The sequence below is a fragment of the Bos javanicus genome, chromosome 26 (genome assembly GCF_032452875.1).
Source record: "Bos javanicus breed banteng chromosome 26, ARS-OSU_banteng_1.0, whole genome shotgun sequence".
Lineage (NCBI taxonomy): Eukaryota > Metazoa > Chordata > Mammalia > Artiodactyla > Bovidae > Bos > Bos javanicus.
This window is the reverse complement of record NC_083893.1, coordinates 33,570,786-33,592,316: the sequence shown is the minus strand read 5'-3', so window position 1 is coordinate 33,592,316 and position 21,531 is coordinate 33,570,786. Positions and strand designations below refer to the sequence as shown.

At 46.2% G+C, this 21,531-nt stretch overlaps 1 protein-coding gene across 1 annotated transcript in view; it reads right to left on the bottom strand.

The window, feature by feature from the left end:
* CASP7 (caspase 7) overlaps window positions 1–12,338 on the bottom strand; it is a 41,822-nt gene extending 29,484 nt beyond the window's left edge. The window contains exons 1-2 of the mRNA XM_061403534.1: window positions 12,208–12,338; window positions 4,675–4,784 (exon numbers count right to left, since the gene is read on the bottom strand). Of these exons, the coding sequence (XP_061259518.1) occupies window positions 4,675–4,784 (110 nt within the window). The 5' untranslated portion in view covers window positions 12,208–12,338. The remainder of the gene's footprint in view (window positions 1–4,674; window positions 4,785–12,207) is intronic.
* Between the last annotated feature and the right edge of the window lie 9,193 nt (window positions 12,339–21,531).

Sequence of the window (21,531 nt, the reverse complement as noted above, 5' to 3'; positions counted from 1 at the left end):
TCAGAGCATCCCCCTCCGTGCTGCAGCTTGGGTGATATTGTGGGTTTCTGTAGGTATTATCGATCAAGTCACTCTACGGCTTAAACCCTTTAGTGACCTCCCCATCCTTAGAACCAATTCCAGATCCTTTCTGTGACCTGTAGACAAGTCCTTCTAAAATCCGGCTCGGCCAATCTCTCCCCATCTCTGCTCTGCCCACTCCTGACACCACCACACTTCAGTTACTGGTTCCATGTGTGGTTTCCCTACCAGAGTGTGAGTGTCTGAGGCAGAGACCACACTGATCATGCTGGTCTGCTTGCCGGCTGCAAACCCAGGGCCAAACACAGGACCTGGCACATAAAGGCGGCGACTGAGAGTGGTGGTCAGAGTGTGAATGTCTGAGGCAGAAACCACACGAGCATGTGGGTCGGCTTGCCTGCTGCAAACCCAGGGCCAAACACAGGACCTGGCACGTACAGGTAGCAATTGAGAGTGGTGGTTGAGAGCTCGTGAGTAAAGGTTGAGAGGCAGGTGAGTAAAGGTTCAAATCCTGGCTCTGCCACTAGTCAACTATGGGACTTGCTGCAAGGGACTTACGTTCTCTCAGTCACTCTGCAAATATTTACTGAATGGGACTTCCCTGGTGGCTCGGTGGATAAGAATCTGTCTGCCAATGCAGGGGACACTGGTTTGATCCCTGGTCCAGGAAGATTCCACATGTGGTGGAGTAACAGAGCTCATGTGCCACAACTACTGGAGCCCACGCGCCTAGAGTCTGCGCTCCACGACAGCAGAAGCCACTGCAATGAGAAACCCACACACTGCAACCAGAACTACCTCCCAATGGAGACCCAGCACAGCCAAAAGTAAGGAATACATTTAAAAAAAATGAATGAACAAATGAAATAATCAATTACTGACCGAAATGATATCTCAAGTGGTTAATTTTAAAGATACTTTACTAGATGAAAGAAACTTCTATCCTATTAAAGTTAAATAACAAAAAAAAAAATCAAACAAAAAAAGGGAGGAAAAATCTAAATTTTAAGCATTTGTCACACATTTTACTTGAATTTTAACTGTCTCTTTGGTAGGTGGCTGGTGTTTATCTAACATATGGGTACAGGTCAGATCTGACTGAAGGCAGAGAAAATAAACAATATTTCACAACCTGGATGAAGACAACATTAAATTGACATTTAATGTAGCTTGAATACTGTTTAGTAAGTCAACAATTATGGATGCAATTCATATAACTAAAATAGGCAGTTCAGAAGATGGAATTTAATTTAAATATTTTTTAAGGGTACTTACTGTTTATTTTGATAATATGAAGGCTGATGTTAATATCAGCCACACTATAAAAAAGGTAAGATCCCCTGGAGTAAGGGAATGGCTACCCACTCCAGTATTCTTGCCTGGAGAACTCCATGGATAGAGGAGCCTGGTGGGCTACAGTCCATGGGGTTGCAAAAAGTCTGACCACGACTGAGAAACTAATACATAAAAAAGGTGTAGTGGGCCAGAATATAGGTTATATCCAGGCTTATTTACCTTTCCAAAGAATTTAGGGGGGTAAAAAACCCCGGCATCAAAGACCACACCTATTTTGTGCAAGATGATGGGTCTTCTAGGCAGTGGTCTCCAACCAGGGTGCTCAAAGACTTTCCGAGGGATGCAGACAAGACATTTTTAAGTGAATGAATTGCCAGATCCTCAGTTTCCATTTGTATTTTTCCTAAAACTGGTCTGCTTGAGTATGCTACCACCTCCCCTTTACGAACTCCCATCTTGCCAACAGAAGAAAAGGATGGACTTCTCACCTACCCTGAATCTTAGATGACCTAGAAACTGCCACATGATCTGACCAAGGGCCAAACATCAGTGTCCATGTGTCTCCCTGGCTCGCATTGAGGTGTGCTGAAGTAGGAGGCAGGGGCTCGTTATTAATACTTATACAAGAGTCTGATCAGGGTGAAGGATGGCATTAGAAATAGGGCTGTTTGGGGCCACACTGGACTGTTTAGATCCAATTATATATCAAAAAATATTTAAAAATACACATGATAAGATGAAATGAGAGTGCGTGACTCTCATTTAAGGATTTTAACACCCTGATTATTCCCAAAGACGCTATCACTTCTGAGCTAGAGTCCTGGGAGAGCAAAGTAAACACTTAATCACAAATAAGTGAATAAATAAAGCCCAGCACCGGGCTTTGTGCCTTTTCCTTCCTTCCTTATTTCCATTTGGTTTCGGGTGACTGTTGGAGAACAATGTCAACAACTCAGGTGGAGAATCGAGAAGGAGAGCAGTTCATGAGGAGAAAGGACCAGTTTTCAAAAATAAATAAACAGCATCCAGGGTAAAAGCATCTCACCAAAACGATACTGACTAATATTTATTAATGCAATTTTAATTATCTTCTATCTATTGGAGCATTTTGGGTTAAACAAGTTGCCTTTAAGTAAAAAAGAAACAGGTTGAATTAATAGTTATTTGAGGAGTTTTGATCAAGTCTTTTTGGTGTACTTCCCAGAAACTGAAAAAAATTAAAGGTCTCAAGGGTTGAATAACAATTTATTTTGTAAGTCAGATACTTTCCAATTCTTTATTTTCAATATAACTGAAGAAAGAGCTAATTGAGCTGTCGTGTTCGGCACAGAACTCAGAAAGAACTGAAAGAATTAAGTGACATTATCACAAAACTGCTGCCATCCCATGTACTTATTCACAGTTTCTCAGCATGTCTATCTCTAAAAATGAAAAACAGGAAAAAATGATGATACGAAACTCTTTCTTATTCTAGCAAAAAGTATTATTTGTCCATTTAATCACAAACTAGCTTTTCAAATGCCCTGCCCTCCCATATTTGATCATTATTTCTATGAAAAATTATTTAACAGCACTAACAATTTATCAACATTTATTTGTTCTGATCAACTGTCAATAAAAAACAATAACTTAGTTTAGGAGAAATTTCTTTCAATACTCATAAAACCTGGAAAAATGTCTTCAAACGTATGCATATGTATATATGCATACATATATATGTTAAAGAAATGTATGATGAGGTGATCAATAAAAGACTTTCAAGCAACTAAATCTATTACATCAGAATAAAATACTGTGGACAGAGACAATAAAAAAAAGGGTTCGAGGGGAAAAAAAAGAAATATAAAAATTCTAGATGTTACAGGACAGCTTGTTCACGAACCTTTCTAATGGGTTAAATTACTAAAGAATTAGAGTCCATACACTCAAAGGGATGATTTTTAAATGTTAGTCTTGAGAACACCCTTTTCATTTTCATAATTTCTGGGAAGTATAACAAAAGGCTTTACTAAGACTTCCGAAATGACTATTACATGATTCCAGTTTCTCTTTTACTTAGAGGCAATCTACTTAACCTGAATACTCGAGAGAGACGGGAAAACAGAAATACTATTACATCCTTTGCAAATATTTTGACAAGAAATTTATATGTCACCTTAAAGTGTATGAGGAGGTGTGTGTCTTAGTTTTACATTATTTGGGGGGGGTATGTGAGCAGAAACATTTGAAGGCCACTGCACTGGGGAATGGTTCAGCCTGGACCACCTGACCTCATGACTTTGAAAAGTTTTTAGCGATTGGAGCTGTATTTTCTGTTCGTCTCATGGGATATCTTTGGCCCCAAATGGCAACCAGTGCCAATGGAATGCAGATCTAGGATGCTGAGGTCTTCCCACTTTTCTGAGCCTTGTTTGGGATGATGTGACCCAAGGCTCTCTGTGGGATGTTACAGGGAGCTAGAATGCCCCTTGTCACCAGCAATTCCCTTCCGGAGCACTGCTGGGGAGCACTCCCTAACCTCAGACTTTATCCCCCTCACTGTCTCTCCAACGTGGGGCTTGGTTTAGGAGCTAGCAAGAAGGCTGATGCTTCTGACCACAGACCATCCCTGCCTCTTGCCAGGGAGCCCCACTCACTGCCCTTCCACGACCAATGTTAAGGAGGGCAGGTAAGGGGCTCCCCCACTTCCCTGCAGCCCTACTTTTAAGTAGAAAGCACAGCAGAGGTGCTAAGTGAGCAGTGCTGGTGCTACTTGGATTCTAATCTCAGCTCTACCAGTTATTCACTGCCATCGCAAAGGCAGGCTACTAAACCTCATAATGTCTCAGTTTACTTACCTGTTAAGTGATGGTAACAACAAAACCATCTCCTGGGGTTGTGAGGATTACATGCAATACTAAGCTGGCATACAAAAGCTTAATAAAGGAAGCTGTTATTATTAAATGTAAAGCTCAGGATTTAAGAAGTGAAAAAAGGAAAAGGAAACGGTAGGAATCAGCAGGGTGCTACCGTAAAATCTCCTATCCCATGGTCCCCAGTTCGGCCTTTCAGCCAAGCCTGGTCCCAACTGGCAGCAGTAATAATCCATGCTTTTTCTCAAAGGAGGCTGGCTGCAATTTACCTCTGATGGGGAGCTGGGCTCCCCCACACCTGGGCCTACCCTGGAGATAGGGGAGTGCACAGGGGGACCCCAGTGTTGTCATACACAGCAGCAGGATTCTGCACAAATCTCCCATGCACAGCACAGGCTTCCTCCCCGAAGGCCCCCCTTCTGCCTGGGTGAGTGGAGATGACAGAGGCGTGACAGGCTGAAGTGACCCAGGGTTCCTCTTTAACTCAGCGAGAAAGGAAACTTACCTGAAGATCGATGAGACAAAAGAGGACCGGTCTGGCTTTGCATCAACTGTATCATTGTTTGCGGGATCCTCAGCCCCCTGCTCCACAATATGGCCTTGATCGTCTGCCATCTGGAAGGAAAAAAAACAACCAGAAAATTGGTACCCAGTGGCATCACTGGCCTCATGATGTTTTAAATAACACTCACTCAGTGACACAGTTTTTATTTAAGCCTAGAGATGATCAGTATTGCCTATCTGGGCTCCAGGGCTGCCATACCAATAACTCATTCAAATGCTCGAGTGCCAGCTCTACTTCAGGCTTCCCTCCAGAGTCTGGATACACAGCTGCAAAGAAAGCAAAGTCCTTGTCCCTCTGGGAGCTTCTAATCCAGCATCCATGATTTTGTTAAATGTTCACTGTGTAGGAGAAACTGTGGAAGGTTCATCACGGTCTGTAATAACAAGAAACTCCTCCTGAATTCCTGACAGGTTGTAAGATGTTCATCCTTTGCCTGGCATCCCTCAAGCCCAGTTCAAAAAACAGGGACTTCACTGGTGGCTCCTTGGTTAAGAATCCGCCTGCCAATGCAGGGGACACGGGTTTGATCCCTGGTCCAGGAAGATACCACCATGCTGCAGAGCAGCTAAGCCTGTGCCCCACAACTATTGAGCCTGTGCTCTAGAGCCTGCAGAGCCTAGGTGCCGAAAATACTTTAGCTCACGTGCCCTAGAACCTGTGCTCTGCAACAAAAGAAGCCATTGCAATCAGAAGCCTGCTGCCACAACTAGACAAGACCTGTGAGCAGCAATGAAGACCCAGTTCAGCCAAAAAATAAATAAATAAAACAGCGGCAACCTGGAGTATAAAGCTCTCTGTTTCAGATGATTTTACATAGTTCTACCAAACAAATTTTCACCAACTTATTTTTCTGCTCAAGAATCTTCACAAGATCCCTACAATCTAAAAGTACAAATCTTAAACTGAACTCCTTGGCTCTTCAATATCTAGTACTGGTTTACTAGTTGCTCAGTCGTGTCTCACTCCTTGGGATCATATGGACTGTAGCCCGCCAGACTCCTCTGTCCATGGAATTTTCCAGGCAAGAATACTGGAGTGACTTGCCATTTCCTTCTCCAGGGGATTTTCCTGACCCAGGAATCAAACCCAAGCCTCTTGTGTCTCCTGCACGGGCAGGGAGACTCTACCACTGAGCCACCTGGGAAGCTCATCTATCACTAGAGTAGATGACAAACTATGGCCTACCATCTGTTTTCTTCCTTTGGGGATTCTCTAAGTTTTATTTGTTCTTCCTTTTTCTAATTTTGTAAGGTTGAAGCTAAAGTTACTGATTTGTGACCTTCTTTCCTACATACACGTGTTCGGTGCTAAAAATCTCACACTACATACTCACCACCTGTTTTTGTAAATAAAGTTTAATTGGAACACAGTCACATCCATTCATTTACATATTGTCGATGGCTACTTTCCCACCACAACCACAACTGAATGACTGTGACAGACATCATGTGGCCTGAAGTGCCTAAAATATTTACCACCTGGCCCTTTAAAAAAGATTCACTAACCCCTGATGTAGGATAATTACTAGCCAACAGGATCCCCTGGGACTTCCTAGGTGGCTCAAGAGGTAAATAATCCACCTGCCAAAGCAGGAGACAAGGGGCTTGATCCCTGGGTTGGGAAGATTCCCTGGAGGAGGAAATGGAAACCCATTCCAGTATCCTTGCCTGGGAAATCCCAGGGACCGAGGAGCCTGGTGAGCTATAGTCCCTGGACTGGCACAGAGTCAGACACAACTAAGCAACCAAACAACAACAGAATCTCCTACTCACCTACTACTTCCCTTACTTTAAGTAGCAAAATTAACAATAATAAAAATTAAAACTCACATTTATTATTTGCCGAGCTAATCGCTTTCTAAGTATTATCTTATTTAATACTCTCCCAAATGATGTCGGGATCTCCCTGGTGATGCCAGTGGTAAAGAACCTGCCTACCAGTGCAGGAGACATAAGAGATGGGGGTTGGATCCCTGGATTGAGAAGATCCCCTGGAGGAGGGCATGGCAACCTACCCCAGTACTCCTGCCTGGAAAATTCCATGGACAGAGGAGCCTGGTGGGGCTACAGTCCATAGGGTCATAAAGTGTCAGATACGACAGAAGCAACTTAGCACACGTGCATACAAATACTATTAGATCAGCCCTAGGATCACTGCCTTTGACATGTGAGGAACAAGAGGTTAGAAAAAGCTGTAACTGGCCCCAGGCTAAGTAACTAGTAAACCAAACTCAGAACTGAAGCCAGCAACAACACTCAGAGCCCAGCCCTCACCAACATATCATTCAGCCTCCCAGGGTCTGAGCATCCCTGGGCCCATCATGTTCCATCAGGGCTTATGGTTCTTTCAGTCTGGAAGTCATCACCCAAACCTTTGCTGGACAAGCCATCTTTGGCCAGATGGCTAGTTCTCCATCTTCAAATTCGGTTCAATGGTACCTCTGCTGGGAGGTCCTCCCTGATTACATCTACCTCCCCAGCTCCTTCCCTTCCCCAGTCCCTTTACAGTCCTTGTATTTGTCTTGATTATCAGCATTCTACTTATTGCTTGACATTGTCAAACATGACAATGTAAGTTCATCCTGACAGAGGCAGCTGGCACTCATAAACTATTTGCTAAACAAATATTCATTGAATGGGAAGTTGGAAGAAACAAACACCCCAAAGGAAGAGAATTAGCTAAAAGTGACACAGCTGGTCAGAAACAGAGCCTGTACTAGAGTTCTTTCTCCTAAACCAAATCCTGGGTCCTTTCCTGTAAAGGGCGTGGCCTTTTGTAACAAAGCGAAACCTCCCCAGACTCTGGTTTCAGTCTCAGCGATCGTGGGGTCACAGGTGGCAGCTGCAGGTCTGTACTCCTATCAGCCTCACCCCCAGAAATTTTCACCCAGTTGGAAAATAAGAAGGTATCTATCTGACTGTGCCCCAGAGCACAAGCAATGACTTTTGGAGGGGGCAGAAGGAATCTAGATGGGGGGAGGCGTCCAAGATGGCAAAGCGCTGACCCTGTAGCCCTGAGTGGTATTATCCTGTCACCTTGCAGCTTATTTAGGGGTCAGCTGGACAGTGAGAAGTGACAGGGAGAGTGAGTTCCGTGACCAGATCTCTACAAGGACAGTGAGAAGTCTGATGGCCATCTTGTTTCTCAACACATAATGAACACCCAACCATAGACAGCAAGCTGTTTCCGATTGGGAGGCAGTTAAGATTTTTCAGATTAGGACCCAAACCGTTTCTCAAAAACAGAGATAACCCATATCAAGAGGAAATGGATGTTAAGTATCAGCTCAGTTCAGTTCAGTTCAGTCGCTCAGTTGTGTCCGACTCTTTGTGACCCCATGAATCGCACCAGGCCAGGCCTCCCTGTCCATCACCAACTCCCGGAGTTCACTCAGACTCATGTCCATCGAGTTGGTGATGCCATCCAACCATCTCATCCTTTGTTGTCCCCTTCTCCTAATGCCCCCAATCCCTCCCAGCATCAGAGTCTTTTCCAATGAGTCAACTCTTCGCATGAGGTGGCCAAAGTATTGGAGTTTCAGCTTTAGCATCATTCCTTCCAAAGAAATCCCAGGGCTGATCTCCTTCAGAATGGACTGGTTGGATCTCCTTGCAGTCCAAGGGACTCTCAAGAGTCTTCTCCAACACCACAATTCAAAAGCATGTTAAGTATGCTGCTGCTGCTGCTAAGTCGCTTCAGTCGTGTCTGACTCTGTGCGACCCCATGGACTGCAGCCTACCAGACTCCTCCATCCATGGGATTTTCCAGGCAACAGTACTGGAGTGGGGTGTCATTGCCTTCTCCGATGTTAAGTATAGACATGTAGAAAACACAATCATTTTTATTTCATCTCCTTCACACAGACTTAGTTACTTGTGGATCATTATTAGTAAAGCAAGGAGATATTTTCAAAATTAACAAGTTAATGTTATACAAAATCCACCAGAAAAAGATAACTTTGACATGTGGTGTTGAAGCCTTAAGTCTTTTGTCCTAGAGATTGTCAAACAGAGTGAAGTAAGTCAGAAAGAATCACATATTAATGCTAAGGCTACTCTTAAAGAATGAACCTAGGATATATGATTGATGATAAAACAATGCGACCATTATATAGACCATTATATCTATATATCAATATACGGATACAAGTTCCCGGAAGTTCAATGCACCAGGTGCGTACTAGGAGTCCGGGAGACACCTGACCTGGCCCTGCCTTGCTGAAAGACAGGCATCGACGCATTGCATGAACGTTGACAACCATGATCAGGGCCACTTGTGGTCAGAGCAAGGACCTGTCCAAGCCCCAAAGGAATTAGGGAGGGTTCTCTTGACCTGGTATTCCCGCTGGTTCAGATGGTGAAGAGTCGGCCTGCAGTGCAGGAGACCCGGGTTCATTCCCTGGGTCGGGAAGATCCCCTGGAGAAGAAAATGGCAACCCACTGCAGTATTCTTGCCTGAAGAATCCCATGGACAGAAGAGCCTGGCGGACTATAGCTCATGGGGTCGCAAAGAGTTGGACACGACTGAATGAATAACACTTTCACACTTTTACTCTTGACCTGAGGTCTGAAAAGCGGAAGCAGAGAGGGTGGAAGTGAGGGAGGCAGCGAAATGCATGCCCATCAAGCATCCAACACGCTCCATCGACAGAGGGGAGCAACATAAACCCCTCATCCCTCCCTGACACTTGAAAGGGGCTTTGGACGTAAGTGACAGGCTGATTTCCACAGCTCAGAGGGAGGAAGATCTCCAGAGCATTCTTTGCAAACACTAAGCCAGAAGGGTCTTCTGTTTGAAACCTATAGCATTTTTCTGGCCTGAGGCTGAACACTGTCTAGGGGGGCACTGAGAGACCCTTCTAACAACATTTAGAACATGTGTCTAAAATGAGGCAGTGAGCTGGAGCTTCATTCTTGTATCTGTAAGGCTAAACATTCAGTGACTGTCTTATTCCTCTGAGGCTGGCCTTAATTTCTGGTGGATGCAAAGTTCACCCAGAGTGAACTGGGTGACCGAGTGGGGTGCCTGCTCTTGGTCCCATCATTTCAGTTAAGCCAAGGCTTGGTGTTGACCTTTTATTTACGCTTCTCTTTGGAGCCCAAGATAATCCAGGCCTATCTCAGTCCGCTAACTGGAGAGAGCATGTCTGGCGTCGTTTTCTTGTATTCATTCCTGCTGTAAGGCTAAGGCTGCAAAGACTAGTCAGTCATTTGGGGGAATATATAGCTTATTCAATTGTCAAACATATCTATCTTCTTTTTAATAAATTAATATTTAATACACATACAGCATTAGCAATGCCAGGCACTGTTATTATTATTACTCTTACTATTATCCACTAGGACTCTTATTTGTCATTTGAGAAGTTATCTTAATCATTTTTTTTCTTTTTTTTTTGTCTCGGTCATAGAAAAGTGCCAGGTATACAACAGGCACTCAATAAATATTTCTTTATTAACATCACAACTGAAATGTACTTAAACATTTTAAATCCTTCAGGGCCCTGACTAAATTGTTGACATGGGACAGACAACGGAATCAAAGGGACTCAGGAAGGTGGCTGAGAGCCTAGTCACGGTGAACTGCAGGCCAGGGGTGTAAATCAGCACCTCCACCTATATTAGCCACGGGACCTTGAACAAAGCCCTGGAGGAGGGCATGGCAACCCACTCCAGTATTCTTGCCTAGAGAATCCCATGGACAGAAAAGCCTGGTGGGCTACGGTCCATAGGATTGCAAAGAGTCAGACACGACTGAAGCCACTTAGCACACATGCACGCGCTTGAACAAAGTACTCAATGTCTCCAAGCCTCAGTTTCCTCATCTGTAAAATGGGAAAACAGTGATGCCTAAGTCACACATGGCTGTGAGGATGAATGGAACAATGCATGTAAGATGCTAAATGTTCTAATTTCATGGTGTCTAAATGTTCGATAAATACTCCCTATTATCACCACTGTCTGGAGAACTCAAGACTAAGACAACACTCTCCTGTCAACTCTTACTGGTATATGAAAAGAATAGAAACATGTATATGCATGGCTGAATCTGTTTACTGTTCACCTGAATCTATCACAACATTGTTAATTGGCTATACCCCAACACAAAATGTTTTGGTGTTAAAAAAAATTTTTTTTTTTAATTAACAAAGAAAGAATGCTACAAAGCATGAAAAAAAATTACATTAATATTTTAAACAGCTTTTGTGAAGACTGAAAAAAAAGTTACCCTAGTGATTATTTCTAGACAGGTTTAAGTGACTCATACATATGTAGTAAGAAATCCACATATGGTAAGAATTTCCAGCTATTATCTGGGAATAGCTGGTAAGAATTCCCAGCTATTATCTGAATTTTATTGCAGCTGTTTCCCCTGAAAAGTGACATAATACAACTTGTGCCTCACCCTAGCCCCAATGAAGACAATTTTTCTAAAAGGCTCAAAGAGAAGGCACCCAGAGTACCTCCACCGCTCACCTCCAGCACCGGTGCGGGGAGAGGGGGGTGGTTTCTGCTGGGCCCTGAAGTACTCTACCGTCCCCTGATGCTCACAGCACTGCCAGGAAGCTGGAGCCTATTACAGAAGAAACTTCGGTTTTTTCAGAGAGGTTAAATAACCTGCCCAAAGCCACACAGCTAACAGGAGGCAGAAGTCGACTATGAAACCAGGCAGTGGCTGGCCACCTGGATGGCCATCAGGCTCTAAGACCCTGAAGGAATAAAATGGCCTGTAAGTAAACAAAGGTTAGGGCCACGTCCTTGGCCAGCCCAGGAGTTCAAGGGAAAAGGCCCGGCGATTACTCAAAATCACTCGCAAATAATTTTACTGCCCCATAAAAGGCAAACTTGCATACAAGGGTGAAAGGTTGCAGACGGAGAGTCCTGCCTTTCTCCACTTCCTCAAGGAATCAAGAGCCCCGCAGGATGACAGCGGCTTAAGTTTACCTGTAGTGTGCTAAGCCCGGACAGAGGCACTGCTGCGCACTGCAATCACCTCATTCAGCCTCTCAGCCCACCACCATACCCATTTCACAGACAGGCACAGAGAGGGTCAAGGCCCCACAGCTGACAGGCGGGACGCTGGGACTGGAACCCTGGGCTGTCAGACACGGGAAGCCCCCTGTGTTAGCCAGACGAGAGAACAAACCCCTCCCGCCCTCCCAAGTACCACCACCCCACTTCTCGCCCTCCCAGGTCCATCCCTCCTTCTTTTCCGAAGCCCGAATAGCACCGAGTGTCCCGAGCCCGGGGGCTAGAAGGAAAGAGAGGACTAACTGAGCAAAGTAGGTGATGCTGGGGGTGGGGAGAGCCTTCTTTCCCAAGTTTTACTGCTGTGCCCGAAGGGACCCAACCCCCGACGACCGCGCTCGGAACGACACCGAGAGGGCAGCCGGGCGGGAAGGGAGGAAAGCGGGAGAAGGAAGGGCGGCGGCCCACGGGAGATACGCCCGGCGGAGACGGGGGCCGAAGTTACCTTTCCCACGGCGACCGGACGGCTGGAGATGGCGTACGTCTCCGTCGCTCCGCTGCAAGGGTCTGCGGCGGCTTGAACGAAATCGAAACTAAAAGCTCCAGCGTAACCGGGGGAGGAGTCGCCCGGGGCTGGACCCGGACCGGGCGGGGCTGCGTGCGCCGCCTCCGACTCCGGACCCCGCGGTCCGTACCGTCGGCCGCGCGCAGGAACCCCGCGCCTCCGCGCGCCCTATCCGGGAGAGCGCACCCAGCCGCGCTGGCCCAGCGTCGCGCGCGCAGTCCCCGGAGAGCGCCCGGGGCAAAGCTGGCGAGCATGCGGGGCAAAGTTTGCAGAGCTCTAAAGGGATCCCGCCGCCGCGCGCGCAGTTCCTCCGAGAAGTTTTTGCAGAATCGATCGCGCTCCCAGTGACCGAAGAGCGCGCTCTGCAAATCCGCCGCACGCAGTGTCCCCAGCTGTGCTGAACTGAGAGCACGCCCGGCCGACTTCCCAGGGGCGCCGGATCATGGGGCGCTCGTCAGAGTCCCCGCTTCTGCCCTTTCGCTGCTGCCCTCGGTTTACAGCTCGACTTCGGCCTCCGCATCAGCTCCGGGACCTAGTTCCCAAAGCCCGAAGGCTGCTGCCCAGCCAGATCCTGACCCCACTGTGTGCGGTTCGGGCCCCTTGGGGGACTGGGCGCCCGCATCTGCACGAGTTTACCAAGGGCAGGCGGTGGGAGCCGCTGTGGTCTCCAGCTGCCATAACTTGGTTACACTCCGCGGCGCGCCTTTCTGCAGAGCGCGTTCCCACAGCCCAACACCTCCTGCTGGCCTGGATGTAGCTCCAGAATCATTCCTGGACTGTCTATTGAGCGCCACCACGTGTCAGCCACTGGGTGCGTGCCTGCCTGCTGAGTCGCTCAGTTGTGTCCGACTCTTTGTGACTGCATGAACTGTAACCTGCCAGGCTCCTGTGTCTATGGTATTCTGCAGGCAAAGATCCTGATTCGGGTTCCCGTTTCCTCCTCTAGGGGCGGATCTTCCCGACCCAGGGATCTAACCCCCGTGTCTTTGGTCTTCGGCATTGGTAGCCATGTTGTTTACCGCTAGTGCCACCTGGGAAGCCCAGCCACCGGGTGTGTGGCCGTAAGTTAGTCTAATACGGGAGACACATTGTAGTTGCCCCAATACCACTTCACCCCTCTCCCACGCGTGCCCCCACATTTGTCTTTCTTCAACCTGGAGGCCAGCGGAGGTCTCCAAGGCCTCGCTCTCCGAGACTTCTCACCGGACTGGCTAATGAACACAGGCGCGCTGAGGTGTAAATAGCTGAGGAGAAATTACAGTTTTCTTCACACCAGAGACATTTGCTATGAAACTATAAACGCCTTGAGTGAAAGGAGTGAACCTTGAGGATGTGACGTCAGGCAAGAACGGGCATCTCCTCTTTGCTCTCCTCTGGGCCTGAGACTTCAATATGCTCCATAAAATCTCACCAGGTAAGGACACTTTATTGGTTTAAGAAACACTGGCCCCAGGCAAGTGTAAGTGAATAATTATAATTTAATAAGTTCTGCCAGAATCCTGAATTCATGAATATTTTAAACAGGCCATTATACTATTTATACTATGGCTGTGCTATACTGAACGTCTGTGCACTGGTCCGCCAATTCATGTGTTGAAACTTAATCCCCAGAGTGATGACGTTAGGAGGTGGGGCCGTTGGGAAGTGCTTAAATCTTGAAAGTGGAGCCCTGGGGTTCTTGCCCTTGTAAAGCTGGCCTGACAGAGCTTCCTGGCCTTTGCCACCAAGTGAGGACACAGAGAGAAATTGCAGTCTGTAACCCAAAGAAGGCTTTGACTAGAACCCAACCATAATGGCACTCTGTTCTTGGTCTTCTAGCCTCCAGTACTGTGAGGAATAAATTTCTGTTGTTCGTAAGCTATTCAACCTGTGGTATTTTGTTACAGCAACTGAGACTAAGACAGGCTGTCCTATTCTTTCTTTAATACCCATATTTCTGAAATGTCAGGGCCAACTAAGTCATTGTAGACCCAAAGATAAAATACTTTTTGAAGGAATTCAATTGTGAATCACTTGAGAAATGAAAAATCGTTTAGTAAGGCAAATACATCACTCTTTAATTAATCTGATTTATACAATTAAATTTTTTCAAGTTATAATACCATAAAATACCTGAAATACCATAAAACAGTGATAGATGTGGAGGATGCTTCACAACTAATCCCTCTGCTCATGTTATAGATAAAGAATCTGAGGTGCAGAGAGGTTGCCCACAACACAAGCTTGCTAGTGACAGAACCAGGATCAGCATGCTTATAAAAATAATAAATTTTCCATCCACAAGAATTATGTCATAATTATATCATTAAAACGTGTTGCACACAGGAATTCACTGCTGACTCAGATAGATGATTTGAAGCAAAACTTCCCTTTTTAAGTTCTGTAGTGTGGTCTGATATGGCAACTCTGAAAGTATTGCTCCAAGGATGGATTATCACAACACCGACAAATAAAACTACAGATATGTGAAAGGGAAGAAACAGTTAAAATTTTTTCCCTCCCTGGCGAGGCAGCAAAAGAGACACAGATGTAAAGAACAGTCTTTTGGACTCTGTGGGAGAAGGCAAGGGTGGGATGATTTGAGAGAATAGTGTTGAAACATGTATATTATCATATGTGAAATAGATCTCCAGTCCAGGTTTGATGCGTGAGACAGGGTGCTCAAGGCTGGTGCACTGGGATGACCCTGATGGACGGGATGGGGAGGGAGGTGGGAGTGGGGTTCAGGACGGGGAACACATGTATACCCATGGCTGACATGTCAATGTACAGCAAAAACCACTACAATATTGTAAAGTAATTAGCCTCCAATTAAAATTAATTAATTAATTTTAAAAATCGACATTCAAAAAACTAAAAAAAAAAAAAATTTCCCTCTCTGATAATTGTACTGACCTGTTAGATCCAAATGCTATTTTCTTCTAACTGTTTTTCCTGTGTTTCTCTAGCTTTGGCCCATGTCACTGTTTCCTGCTTCCTTTCCAAATTCACATGATTAGAGCTAAGTCTTTCTCTTCACCCCAGAAAAATCCCCAACTCCATTATTCAGAAGTCTTTACAAGAGCTAACCTCATGGGTGCTCCTGAGTTGATCCCTCTGGACTTTGCCTCTGGCCCTCTGCTCTAGTCACCAGGATGCGGCTGCTAATCCTGCTGAGCCCAACAGTCCCACCTTCATCCTGCTGGGTACCACACCTCCATGAGATACAATCAGCGACTGCTTCTCTTGCTGTTCACAGAACAGCTCAGGCCAGGCCATGACTTCGTACAAGGATACATGACTTCGCCACTGAAGGATAATCCCTTGAGTAACAGAAATGCCCATCTTAGGACTCACAGGCCCAAGCCCAGACTCTGGCTGAGGCACCAGCAGGCTTCTGCAAAGGGACAGAGGTGTGGGTCAGGGTTCAGGCTGAATTCCCTGACAAGAATAATTGATGCTATTAACCACTGCCTGTAAGCTCTCTGTTCTGTGAAAATGGAACTGGGTTTTTAAATAATTTTCCTTTGCCTGTGGTTCTAGGTTCAACTTTGCCAGTTGGGGACAGTAGAGAAAGATTGTTGTTATTAAGTCGTCAAGTCATGTCCGACTGTTTGCAAGCCCATGGACTGCAGAACACCAGGCTTCCCTGTCCCTCACCTCTCCCAGAATTTGCCCAAGTTCATGTCTGTTGAGTTGGTAATGCCATCCAACCAGTGATGCCATCCCTTCATGGATCACTGCCTTGTCATGGCTTGTGTAACTCAGTGAAGCTATGAGTTGTGATGTGCAGGGCCATCCAGGACAGACGGGTCTTAGTGGGAAGTTCTGACAAAACGTGACCCCTTGGAGGAGGGAATGCAAACCACCCCAGTACACTTGCCGTGAGAACCCCATGAACTGTATAAAAAGGCAAAAAGTGAGAGACTGCAGGAGTTAAAGGTTTTGTTCCCTGGCTCTGGTGTGTCTGGCATACTTTGGAGGAATCGGGCTCCTACAGCAGGGATGCACGCCTTCTAGGTTCCTATCACACACCTGGCTTCCCCAGCGCCCGGCTGGGCCTGCTGGGCACCAGTACCCGGCAATTAGCAACTTCCCTGGCACCCCCTTCAGGCATCCTTCCATTGAGATACTTTCCCACGAGCAGCTCTCTCTGGCACTAGAGGACAGATCACTAGCAAGTTCCACTGGCATAGTCCCCAAACTTCTCTGTATCTAGTAAGCCATTAACATGCTCTCTCCAATAAAGTTTGGATCACAGCTCTGGGGTGGGAAGAAGGCACCCACCTTCTGGGGTGGGTCTCTTCCTTAGGCCTTCTAGGGGTAATGGCAAGTTGTTGTTCAAAGTCGCTCAGTCGTGTCCGACTCTTTGCAACCCCATGGATTGCAGCATGCCAGGCTTCCCTGTCCTTCATCATCTCAAACTCATGAGTTTGAGTCAAACTCGTGTTTGCTCAAACTCATGTCCGTTGAGTCGGTGATGCCATCCAACCATCTTGTCCTCTGTTGTCCCCTTCTCCTGCCTTCAATATTTCCCAGCATCAGGGTCTTTTCTAATGAATTGGCTCTTCACATCAGGTGGCCAAAGTATTGGAGCTTCAGCTTTAACCTCAGTCTTCCAATGAATATTCAGAATTGATTTCCTTTAGGATTGACTGATTTGACCTCCTTGCAGTCCAAGGGACTTAATGGCAAGTTAAGTTGTATTATATTGTTGGGCTTCCCTAGTGGCTCGGGGGGTAAAGAATCTGCCTGCAGTTCAGACCCCGGTTCAATCCCTGGGTCGGGAATATCCCCTGGAGAAGGGCATTACAACCCACTCCAGTATTCTTGCCTAGAAAACTCCATGGACAGAGGAGCCTGACAGGCTATATGGAATGAATTGTTTTTTTTGCCTCCAACTTCATACTTTGAAATCAACTCTGCCTCTGTCTAACCCCATGTGATCACCCCCAGGCACCTGAAAACACCAAGGGATGAGGGTGAGAGTGGGGTTGGAGTTCTGACCTGGGAAAGCCTGACAGCTAGAGGCAAGCCCTTGCTTCTTGAATTCTCCACCCCAAGCGTTGGTCACACGTTGCACGGTGCAGAGAAGAGGAAGGAGGGAACAGAATTGACACCAGCAGCCGGAAAAGAAGACCGTGGGAGTTCATGGTGTATTTCATGTAAACGCTTTCCTTCCTCCTTCTCAAGTTGCCTTGAGTGACTGACCTTGCGGTACCCTGTGCGCATCCCTTCGGCTCATCAATAGCTCCTTGTGTGGCACCAGGACCCCCTTAAGTTCCTGCAGCATCAGCCCCCTGCTTCTATGCCTCTGGGCTTTCTCTGAATCTGTAGAAGTCTGTTCAGCTTGTGCAGACAGGTGTACTCTAGAGGTGGAGGGAGTTAATGCCCCTGAGATGCAGCCAATGGGAGATGAGAGTTGGGTGGATAAGTATCCCAGCCTCTGTCCTTCAGTGGGATGGTTTGGGGAAATATTCTACACAATGCCTCAGAGGATCCCTAACAATATTGAGCCTCAGTTGCCCAGTGGTAATTAGCTCAGGATGCACCCTTTATTGACTCTTCTTTCTCTGCTCACTCACCTCAGACCCTCATTCTTACCTTGTAAGATCATCTCCCAAATATACCACCTACAGCCAAATCCTCACCTCATGTTCTGCTTGTGGGAGAAGCTAAACTAAGGTAGGCACGCACACACCCCACCATGGGAGGAACAAGCCCAGTCTAACTAGACTGGCGATGACAGACAGAGGCTTGATACTTTCTTTTTACTTCTCTTTGGTCATCTCTTCATAATCTCAAAACCATTTTACATCCATGGCCCTGCAGGGCATTGGAAATGGTTCAGAGCTAGGAGGAATTACCTCATAATCTCAATGACAGAACCAGGGTTCAAAAAGATCTTGACTGGCTGAAGCAATGGGGCTGCCATCAATAGGATACAATTTAAAAGAAACAAGTGCTATGGTAAAGTTGAAAAGAATCGATTGTTCATGTACTGAACATGATAGTCACTAATGTGAAATGAAATGTGGGGTTTTTCATTGATCACAATCTCCCTGTGAGTCAAGACTTAAAAAAAAGAAGCAATATGGGACACTGTTGACAGAAGCATCTAAATCAGAGCTTAACAGGCCTCTACTTGAGCTGACTCTGGCTCACCACCACCAAGCCCAAGTCCTGGACTTTCTGCTGATAGGCCAACACCACACACCTCTCAGGTGCCTCTTTCCATCCACTTAGCCTCACCTGTCTTAAGACTTATGCCAGTCCAGCCTTGGCAGTGGCCGCTAGCTCTATGTCGGTTTAGCCAACAGTGTCTTTGATCTGCTGTTGCCCTTGCGTTTTTCCCTGTTGCTATTGAGACATAGGATGCTGTGGGATTCCCTGGGCACATGCACAGCATGGATGTCTAAGGGAGTTAACACCCAGTGGGACCAGACATTAGTCAGTGGTGGGCAGGGCCAGCAGGTACTTCCTTCCCACTTCCTTCCTTTAGCAGACATTCCTGAGTAGCAGTGGCTTATGTGGCTTCTTGGAAAGTAGAGACCAAGAGATCCAACATCCAAAGCTTCTGTGGGAAAGGATGTTGACTCTCCCCCTCCACTTCCTGCCTTCTTACTTCTGCCCCCTGGATCACACTTCTGAATAAAGTGCTCGCATGGAAGCCTTTGCCCCAGGTTCTATTTTGTGGGAAATCCAGACTAACACATGTTGTCTGAACGGATCCCAGGGGCCAGAGGAGCACCCTTGTTCATTGGCTAAGATGTGGAGGGTCTGATGTAATCGCTGTCAGAAAGGGGAGGGGCTCTGCCTGATGTGAGAGGGTTAGAATGCACACAGGGAAGCCCATCCACGAGGTCTGTAAAGCAGATGAGGGCTGTGTGTCTCTGGCACCAGCAATGCATGTTCATTTCAGTCTTTAAACTGTCCCACTTCCAGTTCTATGGGGTTGTTTCTTCTCACAATTTCTGATACATAATAAGCACCTTTCAAAAGCAGAAGTGATGGTACAAGTCAGATTTAGCATCTTGCATTTGGGTCATCCTTGTTTTCACAACTTATAGCAGTGATGCAATCACAGCCTTAGAGAAGCGTTAGGTCATTTTTCTTTAAAGGAAATCTGGCTGCGATTCCGCATCCCTCTGGATTGGGGCAGAGTTCTTTCTCAGTGATTATTGAGACTTCCAGCCCATGTCCAGGTATAGCTGGAGAAATCCCACACAGAGCAAACTATCTGGGGAAAGTGTAGGTCTTTTTGTAAAAGGTATTATTTGGCCGGGTCTTGGTTGTGGCACACGAAATCTGTATTGCAGCATCTTTACTTGTGGCATGTGGACACTTGGTTGTGAGATGTGAGATCTAGTTCCTCGACCAGGGGTCGAACCCAGACCCCCTGCATTGGGAGCGCAGAGTCGTAGCCCCTGGACCACCGGGGAAGTCCCTAACCTGTAGGTCTTAGTTCTTTGCCTTTACTGTTCCCTTTTGTTCAGGCCGTGTTGCATCACATTTCAGCCTGAGTCTTCCTGAGTCCGGGGCCCCTACTCAAAGTCTCCTTCTGGTGCTGAGAGGGCAGCTCTGCGCCCGCTCTCTCTCTGTGGGGGACCTCACGGCACCCTCTCCTAAGCGTCATGGGGACGCTGTTCTTCTTCACCTGCTCTGTGGCCTCCTCCTCCCCGTGGTTCTCCTGTCACAACACAGAAACACTACTGGGTTCTCTCTGTCTTCCCCGAGGTCCCCCCAGCAGTTTCCTCAGAGCCTTTTCTCGAGGTGGAAAGTCACTAATTGGTACCCTGCTGATTAACTACTGCCCATGACCCTGTTTTATTGTTTTATTCCCAGTGTTTTTCAAAAGAGGGAATTTCAGGTGCAGATGCAGATAGCTGGCTTTTCTGGAAGAGTCAGAATATTTGTCCCTGCTGGCTACTGATTCCCTCATCACAAGCTGGCTGGGGTGGAGAGGTGGTTCAGATGGGGCCTGTGACCTGTGGCTTCACCTCGGTCCCAGCAGGCATGTTGGCATCAGTGTTGATTTCTTTGATTTGATAAATATTTGTTGAGCACGTTTTCTGTATCAGACCTTGTTCTCTGCATTAGGAATACAGAAAGGACAACATGGACCAAGGACCCTATTTTGATGAAATATCTTGATGGAGGAGACAGATAATTTTTAAAAGCAGATATACTAATATTTAAGGTGTCAGGTGGTGGTAACTGCTGTGAAGAACATAAAGCAGGAAGAGGGTTGTAGAAGAAAGACAGTGAGCTGAGGGGTGGGGACAAATGTGTTGCCATTTTTTGTAAGCTGTTTCTGAAAGGTCTGTATTCAGTGACATTTAGGCAAAGAGGGGCTTCACAAAGCCAAGAAGAGAAACCGTCTTCACGCTGCTCCCTGGGAATCAAGGGACTAAGCAAGACCTGGAAGGCAAGAACTTTTGGGACCCGCCTAAGATAACAGAGGTCAGCACTCAGAGAGTTCTCATCTGCCCTTATTTTTGCATCCTTGCAGAAGCTAAACCTGAATTGATATCTTAATAAATTTTCTGTCCTACTCTTATAAAGATTTTAATCTATTTAAAAACATTTCATTGAAGTACTGTTGGTTTACAATATTGTGTTAATTTCTGCTGTACAGCAGAGTGACTCAGTTATACATATGTATATTCTTGTTCGTATTCTTTTCCATTATGGTTTGTCACAGGGTTTTGAATACAGTTCCCTGTGCCATACCGTAGGATCCTGTTGTTTATCCATCCTATCTATAACAGTTTGCCTCTGCTAATCCCAAACTCCCAAGCCTTCCCACCCCCATCCAGCTCTCCCTTGGCAACCGCAAGTCTGTTTTCTATGTCTGAGTCGTTTTTGTTTCAGGTACATTCATTTGTGTCCTGTTTTAGATTCCCCATATAAGTGATATATCATATGGTATTTGTCTTTCTCTGTCTGACTTACTTTCAGTCATCTCTAGATCTATGCATGTTGCTATAAATAGCCTTATTTCATTCTTTTTTATGGTTGGATGATATTAAACATTTTTAAGAGATAAGGCTAAATTTCAAATATGGTATTTACCCTCTATGGAGTGAGTAAATCTTTTTTCATTTTCCTCGGAGGGGTGAGTTGGACCTTCTGCTTTAGTCACAGGCCTCACAGAGAGAGCTTTTCTCATTTAGTCTTCGTATGAGGGTGTGGGGTATGCCTTTGGCTTCTTTTCTTGGGTTATGATCACAGCTAGTGTTAAACTACTGCATGCTGCCTGATCATACACAAGGATTTGGTCAT